This window comes from Lagopus muta, chromosome 2 (genome assembly GCF_023343835.1).
Source record: "Lagopus muta isolate bLagMut1 chromosome 2, bLagMut1 primary, whole genome shotgun sequence".
Taxonomy (NCBI): domain Eukaryota; kingdom Metazoa; phylum Chordata; class Aves; order Galliformes; family Phasianidae; genus Lagopus; species Lagopus muta.
Window position 1 is genome coordinate 47,820,154 of NC_064434.1, and position 25,043 is coordinate 47,845,196.

The 25,043-nt window shown below is 39.1% G+C and overlaps 1 protein-coding gene across 1 annotated transcript in view; it reads right to left on the reverse strand.

Annotated features, from left to right (window-relative positions):
* CEP85L (centrosomal protein 85 like) overlaps positions 1 to 24,409 on the reverse strand; it is a 142,420-nt gene extending 118,011 nt beyond the window's left edge. Inside the window, exon 1 of the mRNA XM_048934747.1 lies at positions 24,348 to 24,409. Coding sequence (XP_048790704.1) covers positions 24,348 to 24,360 — 13 coding nt within the window. The 5' untranslated portion in view covers positions 24,361 to 24,409. The remainder of the gene's footprint in view (positions 1 to 24,347) is intronic.
* Between the last annotated feature and the right edge of the window lie 634 nt (positions 24,410 to 25,043).

Sequence of the window (25,043 nt, forward strand, 5' to 3'; positions counted from 1 at the left end):
GACCCTCACAGCCCCATTTTTTTCTGTACTGACATTGATTCTACAACAATTGCTATGCTGATTGTACAACAGTTTGTTGCTATACACTGTAACTGTTTTGTCTGTGTTGTAATACTTTATCTCAGCAGCGAGAGTTTCTTGACTGAAATGAGCGGGTATTCCACATTGGTAGAACAAAAGCCAGTTTAAAGGGACATTTTTAAGCCCACACAGCAAGCCACTTGCAGACATCTCAGAAGCAGCCCACTCCTTGTACAACACATAGAGGCTGGCAGCCACCTGCTCCCAGTCTGCTGGGAACGTCCTGGTGTGGAGAACCGGCAGGCCAACAAAACAGCCTCTGCTTCTCCTATGCCTGAGGCTGCAATGCACTATTTCCTTCTGTCTTGAGCTTCATATCTGTCTCTATTTTAATAGCATTCTGACATTAAACTGACAAGCATGTAGATTGGCATACGCTTTTAGAGAAATCTAGTTAACAACAACAACAACAAAAGTAGAAAATTACCTAAATGAAAAAGTGGACAGTACTAGTTTGTACTGGCTACAATGCCCATCAGATTTGTTTCACTGGACCTCAGTTATTATATGCAATATATATGAATCCACCACAGTACTCTTAGACTGCTTTGCTTTTAAAATTAACACAGACAAGAGTGTTTAATAAAAGTAACTTTGAGACTCTAACTTGGCTGTAAGCACTTTCTTCAGTATTCTACTTATAACTCATTGCTTGAGTGATGAAATTGATATAGGAAGCAATTCAGTAAACACGCAACCTGATCTTTGATCGCAGAGAAAACAAGAAATTAGGCTTGTAAATGAGCATGTTTCTTTAAAAGTATATATATAAAAGGTATATAAGTGTCACTGCTTAAATTGTTGCAGACTGTTTCACTAATTCAGGAATCCTGTGTTTTAAGAATTGCACAGAAGTGAATGCCCAAGTTTACCATTCTAATTTCTTAAATAAGGATGTCTTGTTACATCAGTCAAAATTAAATTGAAGAATCATGATTTTAATTTTCTCATTTATACAGAACATTAATGTAAGATATTCTCTATACTTCGACCATTTTGTTCTCAACTTTACAATCTTCTGGGTCAGTTCGAGAGGACATTGATTATCATCTGTTCACAAGGTATGTAGCTTGAACCATCCAAATTAAATGGATTAACTGAAGAGATAAACAGCCTACCTAATAGTTCAGAATTGGATATGTCCTTGCAAACATTACAGCATTACATATATGCTCCCATGAAAAGAAAGTACAAAGAAAAAAAGATACACTGAAATAGGACATGAAAATCAGTATAGAAAGATAAATGAATAGCAGCATATTAAGAAAGCACAAGAGACAGTTATTCACAGGATTCCCATCTGCAAACTGCTCCAGTAAATGCTGTGTTAATTCATTCCTGGAAGCCCTTGCTAGACGACACTGCTGACTACACACTGCACAAGCATTACATGATCCTGCTGGAATACAGCCCCAGCAGCCCCAGCGACAGGATCTTTACTTTAAAAAGCCAATACTGTTAGGAAATAGAAAGAGAAAATGAGAAATAAATGAAGAGGAAACAGACAATTGTAAAAAAAAAAAAATAATAAAATTGCATGGAGATACTGCTTGTCTTTTACTTCTGTGTTTGAAGGTGATGTGTCACCTCTGAAAGTTGAATATAATAGATCTCTAAAATAAAACACTGAAAGTGTGTAATACACTTTAAACTTAATCAAACAGTAACATTTCCTGTACGCTGTAGTAAATGTTATTTATCCTTGAGCTTATAGATTTCAATTTAAGGATAGAGGTTACATAGAGATAAGAAAACTGAGCTCTGTAAAAAACAAGCAAAACACAGAAAAAAAATTTAACTATGGTCTATATTTAGCATTTGGTGCATCTTGCTTAAATTACTGAAACTGTCTCTACAGAAGTATTAAAATATAACTACAATTTATTGTTATTATTATTATTAGCATCATGAGTCATATTAAATATTAAGAACAAGGTTTCCCTTGCAGTATTTCCAGGCCAGCTCTGAAGCACTAAAAAAAGTTATAGAATTCAAATAAAACCTAAAAATTTGTAAGACATGTTGAATCAGTAAGTTCCAACCATCTTCTAGAGAGGCTCTGAACTGTATTTCTCTATCTAATAGTTTCTAATATTTCCCCACATTTTTGTTAGCATAATCTTTCATATTACTTTAAAATATAATTTTAATTAGGTAAATTGGGAGTTGGACTAGATTGTTTTCATAGGTCCCTTCCTACTCTAAGGATTCAATGATTCTATGAGTGTATATATGGACTCAAACTGAACCATACGGTAAGACTCTAAATTGCTAAAACTTTATTCATTTAAAATACAAACAAGAAGTGATTGAAATGGAATCTCCTGCATGGCCCTGCAGAGTCCCAGTCAACCATACTTGCAGCTGGCCTCAGATATCTTTTTTGCCATTCCAAGCAGTGACTGCCACTGTATCCAGACCTCAGTTGCTGCAAACGTTCCCACAGTTCCATGTCCTCCCAGCACGATGATGACTCCATATGGAGCAGCACAATACAGACTTGCAAGCCTTATGATTGCACTGTAGTCTGATTTACCCAAAAAAGGGCAGGTATGAGTTATCAATTTAGTGGAGAAAAGGGTAAAGGTTTAGGGTCCACATGGCTCTGGTGTGCATGGAGGCTTAGCTTGATACATCTGCAGGGTCTACAGACACACTTGAAAAAGCTTGAAAAATTGAATGGACCTCAATACCAACTCAAATGATTCCGTGCAGAAAGAATCAACACACGGGACCATAGAATAAATTATCCAATTAGTTCGGCAACTTAATCACATAGCTTACCATCCCAGAAGACAACATTTACCAAAGGAATTCAGGGTCAGGTTTTCCCCTGTTCTCATCTTCCCATCTTTTTCCAAATCTGCCTGAGAGTGGGACTGCTTGGCAAAGAATAAAAGCCGACATTTCTGAATGAGCCCTTCCCTCATGCTCATCAGTTATCTTTCTAAGCACAAAATTAGCTCCATATAATTTCCTGAGATTTGACAGACAGTCTTCCTATTATAGATCTATCTAGAGAGTGGAAGACTTTGTTCATCTTTTTCACAGCACAGAAAAGAAAACTGTCCCTGTGAACGTCACAGTGTCATACAGCAGCACTTGTTGGATGGGAAATGGATGTGACACACATCTGCTCCAGTTCAGTAAACACACCACAGTGTTCCCATTTAAATCTTTCCTACAGGACTTTGCTAAATGTACTTATTAGCTGCAGAATTGTCAATTCCTAATTTAGTAATCTGAGTTTTTATTAAAAATTATATAATATAATATAATATAATATAATATAATATAATATAATATAATATAATATAATATAATATAATATAATATAATACAGTGATGTTATTATTAATAACCAGTTTCAAGTCAATCATTTAAATGAAATAATTCAAAAATTTTACAGGGAGAACCAAAACAGTGCAATTACTAACTATGCTGTGCATAGCTATAACAAAAAGTAATGAAGAATGGGTAAGATATACAATGAATTTACAATTACTGTTTTCATGATACTTTTAAATACTATTTTCTGAATGCTTTAATTCTACATATGTACAGTTGGCTAATAGAGAAAGAATAATCACACATTTGAAAAGAGGCTTTTACTGAAGACAGCTTCAATTTTTCAAACACCATGTGTTTTTCTTGCATGGCAGAATATCAGTTTGCCTGGTGAAATTATGTTTTCCGTTGGAAAAAAGAGAAGGATGTAAGATTACAATTACAATTCCTCTTGGCTGACTTAAACAGAAGTATTGGTGAGCATCTCTGAAAGGAGTTCTAATAAAAGCAGCAGAGTTAGTTGACCAATAGCTATACAGATATGCTGCTTGCTCTTGTGTTTGGAGACTGGTTCAGTCTCCAAAAAGGAAAAAGGAACTTCAAATTAGTAGTGTGCTAAATGAGATTTTGGACCTTTAGCAGATGATAACAAAGAGTCGTGGGCAATATAGTATAGAGATTGTCAGCATCTGTAGAATAGCAGCTCTGGGAATTAAGAAGACAGTTCTGAAGTAACATCAACTTCTAAACCACATTTAAAGCCTAGTTAGCTTTTCAGAAATAAGAAACAGGCTCCTGGTAGGAGGCCCTGAATTTTCATTTGTCTCTTGAACAGCTGGAAGTGCACTGTTAATTCTTACCAAACAACAGCAGTCAAATACGATTTTGAACAAAGAAACATGTATCAGTATTATCAAGTAATGCCTTTTCGCAAAATTACTAGTGTCAGGTTTGTGAGTTTTCATGTTCTCTTCAAGAAGTTGCGAGTTCAGAAACTGTTCAAGCTTTTCTGATGTGAAATTTAGGCAAATAAGCAAGTAGAGTGACTAATCTTTCTTTTCTTGTTTCCCTTAAGGCAATCTGGACAGTCAGTCCATTTTGGGGGCCCACTCCTGTTCCAAAAGGAACTCTTTTAGGTCCTAAGTTCTCTTCATATAAAATTTAGTAGGCAATAAAACATAAAGGTAATTTGCCCGCTCCAGAATAATGCAGTTGCTTTAGAAAGAGAGAATGAAAGAAAGAATGGCAAAGAACAGAATAAGGGAGAGAGTGGGTAAAGAGGCAAGAAAGTGAAAGAAAAAGAAAAAAGAAAAAAAAAGAAAAAAGTAAAGAAAATGAAAAACAAAAAAAAAAAAAGGAAAAAGAAAAAGAAGAAATGAAAGAAAGAGACAAAGGAAGGAAAAGCAAGCAAGAAAGGAAAGAAAGAAGAGAAAGGGAGTAAAGGAGCATGAATGAGAAGTCTTCTCTGACAAAATGCAGTTTTGGAGAATTTTCCTCTTAAGTTTAGAAAGAGGGAGAGGGAAGTTTGGAGAGCAGCATTATACTGATTCCTCTTTGGATTAATTTATAGAATTAGATGTGCAGATAAATTACATACATGTAACTGTAAGCAAAATCAACCTGGAGATTACAATAATCAGTAAACTGTACAGCCTGCAGAAGGCTCAGCTGTTCTTGTCTTTCAAAACACATCCTTGCTCAATGCTCTGCTGTTTGCTTACAAACTGATATCTTCTTTGTGACGGTAAACACACAAAGAGAAATTCAAACCAAGAATTTGACACTGCTCACTGGCTATGCATTGGGGTTTCTAAAAAAGAGGAACAAATCCAGCTAGTCTGAAAGCAAAAGGATATTTCCTAAAGAATTATTTCCCTCCCCCAGTTTGTCCTTCCGTGTATGGATTCTTGTTAAATGAGAAAGATAAAATAGAAAGCCACAGGAAAAAAATATAATGGACATATTTCCTTGTGGGCATTAATATAACCTACTTTAGCTACCTCATTCATGATCTGTCCTTGTTTCCATTAGAAGCCACAGAGGTCTGCAATTCTGCTTGTAGTATCCCCCCTGGAGTTAAACACTCAAGCACCACACAATCTATATTTCTGTAAATCTGTATTTCCAAGTGACTAGATAGTACCACATGCAAACATTTTCCTACTGAAGACCTAGATTCTACAAATTAAAATTATTCCTTCGCTTTCTGCATGTTTCTATCTGAACTATTGCACATTGCCCAATTCAGTGATCACAGCAATAATCTCACCTAAAATGATTCTCAGGAGAAGTGTGGGAACAAGATAGGAGGAGCCTGTTTTAGCTCAAATGAATGTTTTACACAAGCAAGATCCAAGAAAGGACCAGAAACTTTGGCTCAGCAACTTTCTAAGCTAAGTGCAATTTGAATTTTTGGAGATTGAAGGCAGGATTCTGAATAAAGTCTAATACCTGCTAATGCTGCACCAACTGCACCTAGAAAAGTTCAGATGTTGTTTTTTGGGGGTTGTTCAGATCATGTAGTGAAAGAGAGTCACAGAAATTTGGTTTAAGTTGCTTTGTAACAAGTCAAAGTTATTTTGAAGATGAAGGCTCGTTAACATTTGCTCTACCGTTTTAGGTTTGTTTTTTTTTTCTACTGACTGAATGTCAGTCCAGTCATAAAAGATTATTTTTTTCCTTCCTTTTCTACCTTGTGATGGCACTACACAGTTGGGTATCCTCATCTCTCTGATACATTCACCAATACAAAGAGAACTCATGCTTCTGTTCTTCCAGAACAGTCCAGAACAACACTGCGTGCAGTATTCCAACCAACAGCATGCCTCCGCTTCTTAATGTAATGCAACACCGAAAGCACTGAACAGCAGTAAAGCAAACACTTAGCAGCATTTATGGTTTAAACACATTTGAAACAAAGGTACTAAACCGTTTTACAAGAATAAACTAAGTTTCACAACTGGAATTTTACAGTTCCCACCTCAAAGATTTTCCAGTTACACATATTTCTATTTCAAGTTTCAGCTGGGTAAACTAAGGTATATGCAGATCCTAGGAGTGTATCTAATGAAAACAATCAATTTGTTTAAATTGTTTTCTTTTTTTTTCACAATTTAAGACGTAACATATGCACAGATCTCCAGTGAAGGTACAGTGGTTTATTCACATTCTCCTATACATGAACAGAGTCCCATATCTTTATTCAGCACAGGGCTGGCTTACTTCAGCAGACTAGCACATATTAGCAAACTGTAAAGGAATGCAGCAGCCTATCTCCTATAAAAACCACTTGGCTATTTAAGCCTACGCTGCACTAGAAATAGACTTATATCTTACAAACACCATTAAATGTCAGAGCATATCATGTATTCATTGCATCTTATATTATTTTTCTAATGAGATTATATGTACACCCTACCATATAAAGCTAGAGAAATATTCTCATAAATTATTCACTTCTGTATCAAGGAATTTATACAGTTTCTGAATCAATTTACAGACTATGCAGTGAAGGTCAAACTGCAAGGGTGGAGATTCAGAATTTGATTTGGGTCCTACTCCTGTTTCAGTGACTGACTTACTGCTTGTTTTTCAATGCTGCCTTGCACTGGGAGTTGGCTGGCTCTGCTTTCTTTTTTCCTGTACAATTCTCATTTGATGTCTCCCACTTGCAAATGGTGAGATAAAGCCACCTCTTATTTTGCTTAAACTTCACATCTGAAATACTGTTTGCTCTGAGCTGCATAAAGACAAAGAGCAACAGTATGCCTTTATGTTCATCCATCCACTGCTCAGCAATGTGCAGGCAAGTCACCAGTCTGCAAACCTTCCTTCAAATGCTACCTTCTTTTGGCCAAGTAAGGGCCATAATCACTTTCAGTGCCTGGACATATAGAGATGGTTCAAAAATGGTAAAAAAAATTACACTTTATGCAGGCAGGCAATGAAGCCTTAGGATACAATCCTGTCTAATCAATCTGTTTTGAATCGCCCATGAAAAAACAGATGCTTCAGATTGCACAGCTTTGCACACAGAGGATGTGATCTGATCTTTTATGCCTCCTCCTCCAGTTAAGTTAGGTTTTCACACCGACAGCAGAGCTATTGTGTGCATGACATTTAGTGCTGGAAATGGATGCTGTATCTTGGCAATGAAAGGAAAATCTGAGCACAAGCAATGAAAAGATATCTTCACAGTGTTCCTTGGTCTCTTGTTAGTTATTCAGCGTAGGGCAATTCAGCACAGAGGAAACACACTGAGTGAATGTCAACGTTCTCAGCTCTCACAGAAAAGAAAAAAAAAGAAAGAAAGCCAAAACTGATCTAAAACTGAATATGGACACTGAGTCTGCCAGGCCCCAGATTTTCAGTGCATACCACTTAACAACTTTCTGACAGCAAAGAAATCCCAGGACCCAACTGGGGTTTATTTGGGAAACAGACAATTTCCATCCAAAAGAGCAAGTTTGATGTCTGTCTTCAGGTCGCATGGAAAAAAAAAATTAACTACTTTGATGAATTGTATTTAGATGTAGATTTGTAATTTGCAGAGGAAAGCACAGTCTACAACCTAGAAAGCAGTTTCTAGAAAGCATCCCAACCAGAAATTCCTCAACTTTTTGTACCCTCGTCGAGAACAGAGTCTGTTGTTTATGTTTGACTGGATCCCAAGAAGTCAACACTGGCTCTTTGTGCAGGTGCAGCTCTAAGGTGTTCATGTTCATCAGTAAGGCTTGCTTCTTGCCCCAGACTGTGGAATATGGCTTTGGAAACTAAATGGTTTGGTTTTATTTTTATCATTTTGCCCATATAGGAACATGGACAAGGAACTAAGGTATTATGGGGTGGCTGAATGTCAAATGCAAGAATAATTATCAATTTCTGTATTTTCAGTTCTTTAGTGCTACAGGACATGGAATTTTATCCATGCTTTTGGGTTTCTCTTACACTGAAATATCTCAGTCCCTAAAAGTTGTGTGCCCTACAAACACAGAACTGCAGAAATTCCAATACCAGTAACAATGGGGTCAAATGCATTGAATTGATTAAGCATGCCTTATACTACATAAGAGGGTGAAACACTCATGATTCTTTCTTTATCTGTCCTAAGAAAAGAAAAGAAAAGAAAAGAAACCCACTACGTCTCTCTTTATCAGTACTCTCTCTAGAGAGAGAGCCCCTTTCCAGCTGAAGAGTCATGCACCAACCGCTCAAATGTAATTCCCAGACCACATCCGAAATGCTGTGTGTGTGCCCAATCCCTTTGTGCAGCCTGGAACAGTGAGTGGACCAGAGACATCTCCTGTTTCTGCTTGCCACAGACTCCATCAGCATCTGACAAGTGCATAGGAGTCTCTTTTTCTTGAAATGGTTTCATAGATAACCATCTGGTGACGTACAGAATATAAATGAGCCATAGAGCAAAAGTCATTAAAATCTAACCTACATTACTCATTATAGTGTATAATAAATTGGATTTTAATCTAGATTTGCTACTTCTTTCAAGACAGAGGCCAAATAAAATTAAATAAATTGTCCAAAGCACAAAATGGTTCTTCCAGTCTTTCAATCCTTCACCGTGTGGATGCCATCCAATAAGGATGACACTCTTCTCAATGAAAAGTATTGTGTAATGGTCATTTCTATATCAACTTTCCTGCAATTGGGTTGAAAGGTGCTGTCTAAAAAACCTGCCAAGCATTTATGCCCTATAATTTTCTTTATTTTTTCATATCTATATCTTGAAAAATGGAGAATGTAAGCAGTCCACTAAGGTGACAGTTTTGCTCCTTCTGTAGTACCATGCCTTTTAAATGTTAATTCCAGCATCTGTAATTTTTCATTACATTTTTACTAAACTGATTCTAGAAGTCAACAAGCAATGACTATACAATGCAATTTTAAAACATGCACAAAAATATTACTATCCACAAATGTTTCTGTGGGAAAGTAAAGCTGTAGCAATTTAGTGTCACAGCACTAGAGTGTGAGGCTCTTGGCAAGTTTTTATACTGGATAAGCAATAAAATAAGGTTATCTAGAAGCAGCTGAGGACAGATAAAGTGAAATATTTAAATAGGCCAAAACCTAATCAAAGTGCTTGTTTCATTAAATATGTTTGTACGAGTACTAAAACCCACTAAGAATGCACATGAATGTAAACCCAGACAAATGCATTTACAAATCAGGTTCCAGGTCACCAAACAAAGGATGTTGCCATTGCACACAGCCACTGGCCTCTTAAGTGTAATGCATAAAATGTTAGCCTGACTTCCACTAAGGATTTGACATTGTTTTGAAAGCTCCATCACACCACAGGACCTTACATCAATATTGACATGTCTGTGCAGTAACAACCACTTAATACATAACAGATTTCAGACTTGAGTTTTCACCCCTAGATCTCTCCAAAAAGAGGGAAGGAATATTAATGGAAAGCCATTGTAAACTGTTCTTTTGGGCAGTGCACTTCTATTTGCTTAGCTATCTGCCAAGTGCAGCATGAATAGACAACTGCAGTGAAGGTCCTACAGATACTACAGAGAGGAGAGAGATCCATCAGAGAAAATGCCATCAGGTGATGCAAAGCAGAAATGATAGGGCCAGCAGGGCCTAGTCTGCCTCCTTTGCACCATCAGAAAGTCGTCTGATGTAAAACAACTGCGTTATTAATGTTCTTCACATTATATCCAACCATGACACATATAGGCAAGGACCACAAATGATGGTTTTATGGTTTTCTGTTTTCAGTAAATTTCCTATACTATTTAGATTGGCATTCATACAATTAAAAAAGAACCAACATCAAGAAATCTCTTTCTCTCAGACATTTCCATGAAATGTAAACTTATTTACACAAACAGCATTTCCAGTGCAGTGTTAACTCTAAGAAAATAAAATTATTTTTAAAACCATATCTGCCCATTTCACAAACTGAATACAGATTTCACAAAACGGAATGAACCTCCAATGACACAACACTCCTAGTTGTTCTGAAATTTGTCAGATAAATTCTCTTGGCTTGCTTTACCAGAGGAATCACTGCATATATTCCAGCGCAACAAATCACTGTGTAATTCATGATGGGTTATCAAAGAACTGATAGAAAGCATTGTATGCTCAGGACTAGACTAAATTTAGAGAGGAGAGGTACGAACATCACACTTTCATTGCTAAACTGGAGTTACTAGTGCCCTTACTAGTCCCTAATTGCTGGGAAAATAATGAGTTTTTTTCCTGGAAGGAAACATCAAGAAACATTTAGATTTGAGCTCATTCTCAGGCAGATCCCTGGATCTCCAAACAGCTGACTTGTTCCACTGCATCTTGAAAAGCTTGACTGAAGTCCCTGGCCCCAGAGATCCCTCAAGGCTGCCTCCCTGTACTCACACCTCAGTGGGCATTCACCCCCTAACCTGCCTGGGGACCCCATGTAGCTGGGGTAGCCTGGCAGTGCACCAGGCAGCATGTGTGAAGTCACCCCTGAGCCAATCTGCCTCTCTGCATTCTTGTTTGCCAAACTTGCAAGCAAAATGGACGTATTGCTGCAGTAAGCCTCAATTCCTGTGCATCAAGCAGTTTTTTGCCTGAAAGTCCTGCCAGCAAACATGCAAGCAGTGATCCTGCCAGATGGCGGAGAGCCACTTTGAAGGAGCAAGGTGTCCAGACAAAAGAGGTGCAACTTTACCCTAAGAGAGAGCAGTAGACTTTCTGAAGGGAGACAAACTCTCCATGCACCAGGGTGTGCCCAAGAACACTGTCCACTCCTCCAGAGACAAGAAGGCTACAAGTTGTCTTTCAAGCCAGACTGGCCCAAGAATTGCTTATCACAAAACATTTTCCCAGGATGAAGGGCATTTTTAATAGCTTTTTGCTTTAAGCACTAGAAAAAGCACAGCTGGGAAGAGATATCTGTACACAGACTAATGGTAAGATTAGAGAGCAAATGGAAAATACTCAAAGATAAATCTTGCCTCTGTAGCAAGATATTAAAACATACATAGAAAATAAATGTGGTACAAACACGTTCATGATTATTTTTTCTAGGGCACTCACAAAAGCTGTTTTATTTGGCAGTGAGTTTAACAGTCACTCATGTTGTTCAACTCTACCTTCAGATAACACTGCTGAATTAATTAGCTATATTATTTTATCTGTCTGCTTCATGGTGCTTCTGCAGGAAATACAACCAAAGCTATATGCACCTCCCATATTTGCACACTGTAAAAACAGTGGAACAGAAACAGGAAACCCTACTCCTTTTAATTTCAGAGATGCCTAATGCATCTCTGAAAATAAGAGCACTGAACAAAACCTTCCTGTCACTTTATCTTTTGCTTCCATTGCAAAGATTGAGAGCCCTTTAGGGAACAGATCAATGAGAAGAATCCCAGCTGCAGAACATGCACCGGCTCCGCAGCAGACAAAGGCTGCAGTCTGCTCAACACCACCAAGTCTCTGTAAGTTCTGTTTAGGAAAAGTCATACAAGCATCTCAGGAGAGATGCACTGTTTACTCGAGCTGTGCCGACCTTCCATCAGTAGCTTTATGGTTGGGTTGTTTTTTTGTTTTTTTTCATTTTACATCATTCTTAGCTCTGAAATGAGCTAAGGCTTATGTTCAAAATCCAGGGACTTCTGTGAAAGGTTTGAACCGGATCTCTACATAAAGCTTGCCAATCCAAATGTGATTTTTCTTCTATATTTTATTATTTTTTTTCTCTGTTGAAGTAGCTCACATTTCCTGTAACCAGTCTAAGCACTAATGCAGGATTTCCCTTATAGGTTCAAATATTTCACTTACCAGCTCCTTGAGAAAATGGATCACCTGTACTGAAAATCTTCCGCTCCTGCAGCCTTTGCTTCCTCAGCAAAACGGAAGGTATGTTTCATTATGAAGCATGAAGGGCCCTACCAACTCCTCTGTGTGATTTGAGATTGTGAAAGTGTTTTCTAAGTTTCTAAGTTATCTAAGAGCCAGAAGAAAGACCATACAAACCCTGGGATCTAAAAGAGGCCAAAAGAAGCTTAATAAATCAGACTCCTCTGGAGAACTTCTAACTCTCCAGGGGCCTTGACAACAGACCACAAGAAGATAAAGACCACAAAATAGAGTAAGATTATACTTGTAAATCCTATTCTAAAATGCCCTACATTAAAAAAAAACTAGTTACTGTAATCTCAACATAAAGAATTCACTACTTTTAAAGACTCTTTTCAGAAAGGAAACACTAAAATACATTTTGTATATTAAGAAATGTTGGATTTTTCATTTTTTTCTCCTATAGCTATTATTTTATACTCTTGTAAATTGAGTCTTTTTTTTTTTCTTTCTTTTTTTTCTTTTTTTTCAAATTGCAGACAAACTTATAGTATCTGCAAAATGGAAACAAAGCACAATTAAAATCACAGAGCCATATTCTGCATGTGCTTTTATTACAACAACCCTGTTTCAAGTCAGGGTGTTTAGTATTTTTTTCTTCTACTAATACTGAGTCAGCTTTCAGTCAGCAGTCATGTTGCTTTAGGTTGAGGAATAGAATGAGTGGATAGGAATACCTCCACACCCAGAGAGTGGTGGTCAATGGCTCAGTGTTTGGATGGAGATCAGTGACAAGTGCTGTTCCTCAGGGGTCTGTACTGGGGGCGGTTCTCTTTAATATCTTTATCACTTACATCGACAGTGGGATCAAGTGCACCCTCTGCAAGTTTGTGGATGACACCAACCTGCATGATGCAGTCAACACACTCGATGGACAGAATGCCAGCCAAATAGATCTAAACAGGCTTGAGCAGTGCATCCAGGATAACCTCACAAAGTTCAGCAAATCCAAGTACGCAGTCTTGCACCTGGGCAAGGCAACCCCCGCTATCAATACAAGTTGGGGAATGAAAGGATAGAGCACAGCCCTGCTGACCTGTGGGTATCAGTGGATGGCAAGCTGGACATGAGCCAGCAATCTTCCCTTGCAGCCCAGAAAGCCAATAGTATTCTGGATTGCATCAAAAGAAGCATAGCCAGGTCGAGGGAAGTGATCCCGTCCTTCTGTTTTGCACTGGTGAGGCCTCATTTGGAGTACTTCACCAAGATGTGGAGTCCTCAGTACAGGAGAGACGTGGCCTGTTGAAGCACATTCAGATGAGGACCATAAAAATGATCCAAAGCGTGGAACACCTCTCCTATGAGGACAGGCCAAAAGAGCTGGGGCAGTTCAGCCAGGGACACCTGATAGTGGCCTTTCAGTGTCTAAAGAGGAGCTACAAGAAATCAGGGGACAAACTCTTTAGTAGGCTCTGTTGTGGTTGGACAAGGGGAAACGGTTTCAAACTAAAAGAGAGGAAATTTAGATTGGATATAAAGACGTTTTTTACAACAAGGGTAGTGAGGCACTGGAACAGGTTTCCCAGGGAGGTGGTAAATTTGTCCTTGGAGACATTCAAAGTCAGGCTGGGGCTCTGAGCAAATTCCTCTGAGCAATTTGATCAAGCTGTAGGTGTCCCTATTCATTGTAGTGGAGTTAGACTAGGTGACATTTTAGGATCCTTTCCAACTCAAACGGTTCTATGATTCTATACTTTTTTATCTGGCAGTGAGTCCACAGACATGGTAATGTATGTTTCAGACACATTTCCCCTATGAGGAACTTGATCTGAGCACCCTCACATCTGCCAGTGCAAGAACCCAAGATACTTTAGGCATTCAGCAGGAACGGTGCTCAGATTTATAAGGGCATGTAACAATTGAACAAGGGAAAATGGTTTTAAACTGGAAGAGGATAGATTTAGACTAGATATTAGGAAGAAATTTCTTTGCTGTGAAGGTGGTGAGACACTGGAACAGGTTACCAGCAAGGTTATGGATGCCCCCTTCCTGGAAGCATTCAATAGCACAGTTCCTTCTGTGAAGTTAAATGATGAAGCCCCCAGGAGGCTGTTAAAAAGAACTAGGTAAGATATAGATGCATTTCCAACACTGATAAAAATCGGGATGGAAAGCCAATAGGGCAAATATACATGGAGAGAGGAACACGCTACTGGAGAGACTGCTAAGGACAGGGGTAGCAGGAAGTCTCTTCTCCCCAGCTGCTGCAGCTTCAGATAGAGAGTGTTACAAGGATATGTACAGGCTGGGTAAGGTAACACTCTAGATAACCTTATGCTTTTTAACCAAAGGGCATCATTCAAAAAGCGGTTAGTTCGTAATGGCGCAGAAAGCAACCTACTCACAGCTTCACCAGCAGCTACTGTGTAGAACACTTCACCTTCTCTACAATTAAGTCATTCAGAAGAAGAAAAAAGAGTTGGTATAATTTAAGATTTCCCCCCAAAGCAAACAGTTATATGTTACTATAGAAATATTTGGTTATTTGCTGAAAATGTGAACCTTTGCCTTGAAGTATATTTTTTCATAAATGTCAGAGTACTTATGTATCAGCAAGAAAATTGTCCTGTGAAAAGGCATATTTGTCATGACACGACCTTGCAAATGACACCTTGCATGACATCAGATTTTATTCCTGGCTGTCTGGCTGCTAGAGAGCCAACATTAAAACAATGCTCTTTTTAAGATCATTCTTGAATAAAAAGGTGACTTTTATAATTGTAAGGCTATAGAGAAACAAACAGCCTGTTTAAAAAGAACTTAAAATGTGGCACTTGATTAATGACAGGTTGGTCAAGTGTTATTTAACAACCTCTGATAATAATATTAAATCCTTTTCATTCTCTTTTTTTGTCAAATTAAAATCATCCTACTACAAGCCCATGTACATCATGTGTTTTTACCTCTTCACCTCGGCATTCAGTTTTACTAAACTGTTTAGTTTGGCTTTAGCATTTAAATACCAAAGGAAGTTATTAGACCATAGAAACCACACCTTAGTAGATACAATCTACTAATTAAACACAGATTAATTATTTCTGCATTTATAGCCTTGACTAGTAACAACAAGCTGACCTTCATGTCTCTTCCATAGTCAACACAAAGAACTGTCTAGGGTGCTTGTTTATTCCTTTAGAACTGCTCTCTTTGAACAACCCCCCAAGCTTTGGCTCTTTCACAGTTCAGGGAAAGGTACTGGCTGCCCTCACAGCAACATTCTTGACTTCTCAATGCCTGGATTTGCAAATAACTCTGCACGTCCTACAAATAGAGGAGTTTAGGCTGAACAAAGAATAGACTAAAGAAAGAGGCCTCTCAGCTCATCACTTGGCTTTAGTTGCTTCCTCAACTTCCAGCAGCATGAGGCAAAAGCTCCTTGATGTACAAGAAGCAAGCAGGGCTTAGTAAACACCAATGGCAGATTCCTCCAGCCAAAACACAAAATGCTCCTTGAATACCATGAAAGAACCATACGTCACCTTTGCATACTAAAAAAATACCATGGAAATATAGTAGAAAATTGCAAATAAGCTGTATATTCACATCTCAGCTAAACACACACAAATATTTTGTATGTGTTAATGTGCAAGCTGAGCTAAAAACTATTCAAGTTGGTGCAGTCTGCTGTACCTTTTGAGCTTCAGCAGTATTTAAAGCAGAAGAACTAACAGGTTAAGGTGGGAACAGAAGAGGGAGGAGTTACCCCAGTAACCCACATGAGGATCAGAACTCTGCTCTTCTCCAGGCTGGGCCCTCCATCTCACTTTCTTCTGTGCAAAAGCTGGATGTGCTGTGCTGTGGTTCTGGTGCCAAGCCCTGCTCCTCAGTTCAGTCACCCACTTTCCTTCTTCAGAACTTACCACAGCCTAGGGACTGCCCTAGCCCTGGCCCCAGCACAGCAGCCCAGTCTGTGTGTGCCTCCTGAGTTCCTCCCGAACTGCCCTGTGGTCACCAGTTACACAAATAAAGGCATTTCCACTTTAACAAACTTCATTATTTTTGAGTTAAGTCTTGTCAAGTGCTTCTTCCTCGTGACGTAACTAATAGAAAATTCCAGGAAATCATTCATAAAACTGAGGAAAATATGAGTGGATGTTTGGTCTGGCTGGAGGTGCAAGCAGAGCAACCAGGCAGGACGGTCTTGGAAGGCACACTGGGATGCTGCTCCAAGCTTTCAGAACTCTGTTTTGTCATAGATTTCATTCAGGATATGCGGTTTTCCTGTCACCTAAGTCATGGCATTTCGCCCATTTCTGGCTCGGTGGGAGGAGGATGAGATGAATGCCCCGTGCTACAGCCCAGGCCTCCTCCCTGTGTACACTGCTGCCAGCCCACAGGGCCCAGCACAGGAATGTGTGGCTGTTGGAACACAGCACTGCTTCTCAGGTCGAAGAGCAGAGAATAAAAGGAGAATGAAGCAGAAGGACAGTGCTAAGGTCTATTGTTATCTCCCAGGCTTTGCCACGTTTATTTGCTCCACAAAATTTTCAAAGCAAAAGTTTTCTGCTACTCTGTAAAGTCTCTTGGCTAAGGCTCACCACACAGCAGTATCAAGAATGCTAATACAGAATTACTCATCCTCGTTGTTTCTAGCAATACCACTCACCGGAGAAGTGCTTATTTCACACATGTAAAACAGATTTCCAAAATAAATGATTTAAACACATATTCTTATTAATATTAATATTAAACACTTATTTTAATACTGTGCTGATAAAGAAAAACAAATCCCCTTAAATAATAATGCAGTAAAACCATACTATATTCTATATATTGAATACTATATTGAAAGCTATCAGAAATCAGAAAGCGTACTATATTGAAAGCTATCAGAAATAAGTGCTAGAAATATTTGTGTACCTACCAGCATTCCTGTCACTGGGCACGTAGTTTGTGCTGTCTGGAGACTAATCCTGCTTATTGTTTTTCTGCTCACTTTCTCTCATGAGCCTGCACGGCTTCCCCATGTTCTTTCCTTCTCCGGATAATAACAGTCTCAGTTCAGCTTCCTCCTCTTTCTACCTTTACGACCACTTCGAGGATCGTGCCTTTACCCTCTGGCTCACCTTCACTCTGCCAGTGTTGTTTGCGTGATTGCTCTGAGGAGAATTCCTTTTGCTGCAGCTTCCTGTTGCTATGTGACCTCTGTGCTGGTGTTCTGCTCCACTGTGCTGTGTGTGCCACACAGTGCCAGGTCATACTGTGCCATTCTATGTTGTGCCATGCTGTGCTATGCCATGCCATGCTGTGCCATGCCATGCCATGCCATGCCATGCTGCGTTGCCTGGCCCTGCACACCTGCTCAGCCCTTTGTACCCCGCTCTTCTCCTGCACTCTCCAGGGCTCAGCTTTGTCCCCAGCACTTTGGGAAGCTGAGTCACTGAGAGTGGACTGCATAATTCCAAGGAGTGAGGCAGTTCATATAAAATCCAAAGGTGTACTTGTAAAGAATAGAAGACGCCGCGGGAATAAAGACACCTCTCAGTCTGAAAGTAAAGGTCTTTTAAGGTTGTTTTTTGCATAACTGCTTGCAGTGCTTTGTTTTGTAAATTCGAATTTCTATAATAATATAGAATAATTTCTATTATGTGAAACTGTAACACCCTCCATGTCACACAAGCTTTGAATTACGTGCTGAAAGCTCCAATTGCAACCACTTGAGCAGCAGGAGGGTAACTACAAAGTGGCTGGCAGCAGCAAGAGGCCTGGTTTGGTTGCTGGGAACAAAGTCATGTTAGCAGAGGGCTGCCAGAGTTCCCCAGCTTGGCTGGAAGGCAGAGCTCAGCTCACAGCTCAGCTTCTGCTGCAGGTTTATCCTAGATTTTGACGGGTGCCTCAGCAGCGCTGCACTCCCTGCAGGGACAGCTGGTAGGCACCTGGTGATGGTATTACTCGTGCCTGTTTGTGTAGGAACCTCATGCAGCAGTGAGGGTAAAAACATGTGGTGAGAGAAAAGTGCATTCAAATAAATGCAACTTCGCACACCCACACTCAAAAAAGGAAAATATTTATAAACAATTCTGCCTTTATTTATAAAGTTTCCATGGCTCTCCTTTGTCAAATTCCGTTGTGCTTTCCCTGAGACAGTTCTTACGCTGCACTTATTCTCTGCCTCTAATTTCTCAGAAAGGAAACACAATTTCATTCAGAGGCTTATCAAGGACGATGCATTTATGTAATACATTTTAAGGCTGGATATTAGAAGGGGACAAAACAGTGACACAGAAGGCCCCATGTCTATGCCACAACAGCTTGAGGCACTGCTGTATCAGGTAATGCTACCTGCTCCAGTTTGGCTGTGGTGAATGAGGCTACTGCATGGAAGAGAGGTAGAACTGGTCAATCAGTTTCCCTGAATGTCAAAGGAAGAGCAGCGTTGCATCTCACAAGAACTAGTCTGGTCCTGTGCAGACTTATTCTCGTACACAGCACGCATTTAATGTGTAGGAAAGTGTTTCTACCTGCTCTGTGAACATCGTTTTTACTGATTTGCATTGCTGTTATGTGGAAAATGGTGTCAAGCTGCAGGACCTTCCCTGCAGATTAATGGTGGAATAGGAGCGAATGCTGGTTCATAAGTAAGATGAAGGACATTAACTCAAAACAGTCAGTAAATTCTTAGGAAGTGTCCTGACCTCTGTTGTTTATTGTTATTAAAAATGTGGAAAAAAAATCCCATGCATTTTTTCTGTATGACATAGCCATCACTGGTATACAGAATATATATTAGCAAGTCCTTTGGCTCTCCCTCAGCACTGCAGTCATCATAATTTGTTATTTTGAGAAAAAGACGCACAGATGTGCTGGGAGGACTGGGGGAAGGAAATCATTAGTTCTTGAAAGCTGCACTCAGAGATCAAGGTTCAGTTTTTTCATTTTCTGAAAAGTCTTTGCATCCCCATAGCTTCAGTTTCTTAATTTTTATTGTCATTACAAACTTTAGACACCAGTTCTCTGAACTATTTACTTCACGCTTCCCCTTGGAAAACTCCTATTTCTTTTATCTCAAAAGATTCACCAGAATACAGCTATATGGTATTTGTGTGACATACAAATGTGCACAGGAGGAAATGAGAGCAGAAATACATCATCAGCCTTTGAAAAATATCTTTACTGGACTCATAACCAGGAAGCAGCTACGAATGTATGTGGTAATGGACAAAACTAAACCTTTGCTATCAAAGGGATTTAAAAAGTGGAAGAGCATATGAGTCAGGTAATTACATCTACTTATTACTTTCAGCTTTTACTGAGATCTTTGTCTTACAGATGCTTGTTCCCTGTGCATTTCACCTCAGTATACATTCCTCGTATCAATAACCTTTATGGATACTTTACTGACACACTTTTAAGAACTTTTCAGAAAAGGCTTTGGCTTGTATGAGGGCTACTAAGATTTCAGTACTTTATATCCTTGTTCCTCCCAAGACATCACTACACAAGCTATTCCAAAGAATGCTTACAAGGTGGCACCACCCTTGGTGCTCATAAATCTAAGGACAACTCTTGGAAAAATTAAACTATGAAGACTCTAAGCAATACAAATTAATTAAACAAGGTAGAGGAATGTTTTAATAAATGCCTTCTGCCCACACAGCCCATCTATACTTTAAAGATAGAACAACCTGGGTTGGAAGGGACCTCAAGGGTCATGAATCTCCAGATTCAATTCAAAGATAATGCAATCATATTTCCATCAGAGTCAGCAGTAGATGCAGTCATCTTCAAATACAATCCTTTGCCTTCTGGCAGACTCTTGAAAAGGAGATGGAGGCATAACCAAAGCCTGACATGACTAAGAGGATGATGAAGGCTCTGCATAGTCCAGCCCCAATTTAGGTAACAGTGATGCACACTGGAAAATATTTTCTCTTTAAAAACCTTGGTAGCAACATTTTTAGATTCAAAACAAATGATAGAACTATTTTAATAGATCAACTTTAGTTACAGTGCCAGAAAGAACTGATGAATTTCACAGATATGATACTGCCATTTAGAGGGGGGCCTGAATTGCAATATATGATACACTTTCTGTCTTTTTCTTTAATCCCCTTTCCTACTCTCCCAGCACTGCTCACAAAAGTTAAGTAATTTACTGACAATGAAGTCTGATTTTCTACATAACTTTTCCTGGACACTCCTAAGGGTTTAGTAAATCACAAGTTAAAAATTATTGATATCTCCCTCTGTTGAGGCCTTGCATAAGACAAGACCACCTTTGCTGCACAATTCCTCATGGTTTCTTTTAATAATTGCTAACCTATGTGAAGAAGCGGCCATAAGCTGGAAAGTGATGCCCATCAGCCCTGCCACTGCCCTTAATATCCACATAATTCTCTTTATCTCCTTTCCAGAAGGCCACTGTTTTTGCCATGCCTAGAACACATTGATAAGCTGGCCTAGTAACACAGCAGCCTGAAGAAGCAGTTGACTTTCCTCTTCAAATCTACATTCTCTCGTTTTTTTTGCACAAGAGATCCTTTTTGCCATTATTACTCCATTCATGAGCTTCTCAAGGAAGACCAGGAAAGCACTGGGAGCTAACAGATATCCTATTTACTGTGAGTTTTCACCTCATACTGGTTGCCTGGTCTGGGCTGTTCATTAAGATCACTGACCTCATAACGTCTGAAAAATTTCTGGGAATCAACACTGCCAACCTCTAGTGATTCCAGAAAAAGGCTTTATGAACTCACAAGTGACGTGCTTTACCAAAGCAGACCAAGCAGCTTCCAAGTCTTGTCAGCTCCAGACATGGAGCAGCAGCCTATTTTGCAGATAGTCTTCTCTGTACTGTGAATCTTTTGAGAAAGACTTAATCTCACTGAGCAGCCATTTTATGGTGACTTGTGCAGCTTAACAGCTTGCCTTTCTTAGGTACTATTTGCAGAATTGACTTCCCTCATTCTTTATTTAAAAATCATTTTTCTTTCTGTGTATTACATAACACGTGACTTTCTGAACAGCTCCTTCTTCTATGCACCATCTTGCTCAGAGCCACGTACTCTCTAGACCTTGTTTTTCTGAGACTTCTGGCCAGTGCTCTTGACTTCCTCCAGCAAAATGCAATCCACATCATTATCATGCATGCAAATTTTGAATATTTTGAATGCTGGATGAATTTTGAATGTTTTGAATATTTTCTTGAGACCATCAAAGACAGCATTGATGATCTCAAGCCTGCCTGGCAATACTTCCTTCTTTGTCCTCATTATTTTGAATACCTCTCTCAGCTTGAATATCTAAAAATAATTCTCCAATGTCAAAGTTCCTGACAGATTGGCTTATTTTCACTTTAGCTGTTTGCTCAAGTTTTCTGCAATGTTTTTAAGGGTTTCCCTGCTTATTATGCATATGATTCTTCAGTATCCCACTGTATTTTCACAGGCCAGCATATCTTCTAATATCAACACACAAATATTTCTTGCAAACTGCTCTTCAGACTCTTGCTTTGATTTCCTGAATCATGCAGACAACTGGAGAGGATTTCATATATGTTAAGTACACGATGGACACAGAATGGCCATCCCCTGAGATGCCCTAATACCTTTTCAAGATCTTTAAAAAGCGAATCTGCATGTGGCAGTCACCTGGGTTTAGGAGAACACAATGCTTATAAAATCCACATTTCATTAATTTATAGAAAAATTAGTAATAGAAAAACAAAACTCAAAGGCATTAGACAAGAAAGAAATATTTTTTTCTATATATAAATTACTCTGTGTAAAAACTTTGCAGAAGCATCTAGTTCAGAACATGCATGAGTTTTATGAGAGGTATAGCAAAAAAAATCTAATCTTAACTTACACACTTTATCAATAAATAAACATGTTGTGAATTAGATGAGCACTGGGCAGGCAGACAAGTGCAGAATCGTATGGCTAACTAAATGCATTATTTATCAGCTAGTAGAGCTTCTGTAATACAACCCTGTACATTGACTTATTTATGAGGTGCAGGAAGAAAGACACTGAACTAGTGTATGAACAAAATACGGTTTTATATTCTGCTAATATGCAAACTAAAAATAAAACTAACAAATATGAGCCAAAACGAGGCCATAATGTTCTATCCACACTTTAAGAAATATTAACGCAAATATGTCAAAACAAATGAAGGCAGGCACTTATAATAACTGTGAAAGATGACACCAAGCTTCTGGTTTCTCAAACCACCAAGGAGCTTGTGCATTACCGGCATCAGGACTGAGAGCTTCCCTCTATGTGAAACTCATCCTCCTCCTAAGCAATGATGGCAAACCATTCCCATTACTGCCAAGCTTGGCACAGATAGAGATTTGGGTTGGCATTGCTAAGACAAAGCTACAATAATCCTTTAAATTAAAATTTGTCACATGACACCAGGAAGGTGACTCAGAATGCAAGTTTTCTCCACTCTTCTCTGTCCTCTTGGCCCTGCTGGCAGTGCCAGTGGCGATGCCCATCAGTGCCTATTCTTACTGTGGTCTGACAACAACCTTTTTGCAGAATCACAGGAAGGGATGGAAACAAACTAGGATTGAAAAATATCCTCTCACTTCTTTAAATCAGAGTCAGAGTGCTGGTACAGTATCAGTAACTCCTGGAGAACAGCTCTTTGGCATCCCACTGTCTGGAGTTGAATTTCTAATCCTGTAACTGAAATACCTAAGATTGCCTTGCACAGTTCACTGACATGCAGAGCAATGCCCAAGGGATACACTTTTCTCCCACTTTAACTAAGAAATGGAAATGGAAATTAGTTCCTATTACTGACATTGCCTTCATAAGACTCTGGTTCTTCATATGAACTACAGGAATCTTTTCGTGCTTTCATAAGCCACTGCACATCCAGTTACTGATATTTTAAGTTGGTGCAATTGTTTAGGATAGCATTCTAGTTTGCTTAAGTTCAGGCAGAATTAATTTTTAAAACAACAACCCCAACAAAGAAATTCAAAGTGTCACTGATGAGCATTCAGCTAAATTATTTTCTCAATTACCTGCTTCATACACTAAACTGTAATAATTTTTACTTTCATTTTCTTGCATTTTTTAGTTTTCAAGTTGATGAAGGGGAGAGAAGAGAGTAGCAGGTATTTTATCAGCTATAAGGAGTGAGGGCATGTGACATAAATGGTTTCCTAAATGTTCAGACACTGTGGAAAACTGAGTGCAAAGAAGTTACTGAGGCTCTCTGCTGTAATGTGGCCTGAAAAGAACAATCTTTATGACTTGCTCTGCTTTGGCAAAGTTCCCATATTACCAGCAAAACAACTGCCTAGCAACGCAGACTTTCCCACAACATTTCCTCACACACATTTTATACCCAGAAAAAAACTACAGCACCTAATATTCTCTCTGGATAATCCCCTTATTTTAGAGCTATATTTAGTTCTTTGTACACATTTGAGCCCTAGCTAACAGGGCAATTGCTGTCATGACAGACACTGCAGGCAAAGTCAACCTAGTCCTATCTGTGCCGCAAGCTGTGTAGTAACTGTGCACCCGGAGCAGGTTATCTGTGCATCAGACAGACAGCAAGCTTGCTGCTTCCCTCCACCGTGTTTCCCCTAACAAAGGCAGGAAGCCATGACTGCTAGCAAAAAATGTACAAATATCCTTTCTATTGAAAAATCTGTTTTGTGAACAGAAAGGGAGGTCTCCAGCTTGCGCTTCACAAGGCTGGGGAAGGCCAAGTGAAGACATAAATAGTTCAGTAATTTAAAATACATGCTGGTTTGAACATGTGAAATTCTTTTTTTTTTTTTTTTTCATTTACTGCCTTTAAGGAACACTTACAATCATACAGTAGATATACTAGTAATTATATTTTCTTATGTGATATCTCAGCTGCAGCAGCATCTTGCAACAGAATATTTAAGCTGTTTTCCTCACAGTTTCAGCAAGAGTTGCCTTTATCCTTCTACAGCTGATCCTGAGCAACATAGTGATAGGACTGCTGAAAACCCCACCCTACCCCTATGTTACATGGAAGCACAGGTCTCTTCATCCCTCCAAAAGACATCACTGTCTGAGAAACACTGTAGATAAGCTGCAACTGGCATAAATGAGACAGCACTCTTAATCATACACACAGAAATTAAGGCAGCAACTTACTTGCCGTCTTCATAACTTCCTCAGGAACACTCTTTTCAAATGAGTTCAACAGGAAATTGTGGTAATTAGGGGTAAGCTGCATGCCTGCAACTTAAACCACCAGCTGCAAAGCGCAAAGGCAGCCAGCACTGGATTGGTGAGCTACAAGCAACTGCCACCTCCCCTCCTTGCACTTTACATTTAAATCTTAAACAAGCAGTGTGTAGAGAGAAGTTCTTTTAACAAAGATCTACATGAAATATGCCTGTGAAAAGGCTTGATTGCTCCTAATAATAGCTCTATGCTTGGAACAGTACCTGTATGAAATGCTCTGAGACCTAAAAATGAAAAGCATCCTGGATGTCCTATCATTGATTATTGAGTTTATGAGGAGTTGTGTTTTCTGTCTTTACTAAAGGCTATGTTGACCTTTTGCTACCTCTTGGTCACATAGGTACAAATGTGAACAAATAGGGAGAAGTGGGCTGAGGCAGAATTTGGTCAGCAGTGATTCAGGGCTCTGATTCTACCACCTTCTTGCAACAGTTTCATAGAATCATTAAGGTAGGGAAAGACCTCTAAGATCATCTAGTCCAGCAACTGCTCACCTACCACCAATATTTCCCCACTAAATCATGTCCTTAAGTACCACAGCTACCCTTTCCTCCATCACCTTCAGGGATGGTGACTCTTCCTCGTCACTCTTTCTGGGAAGAA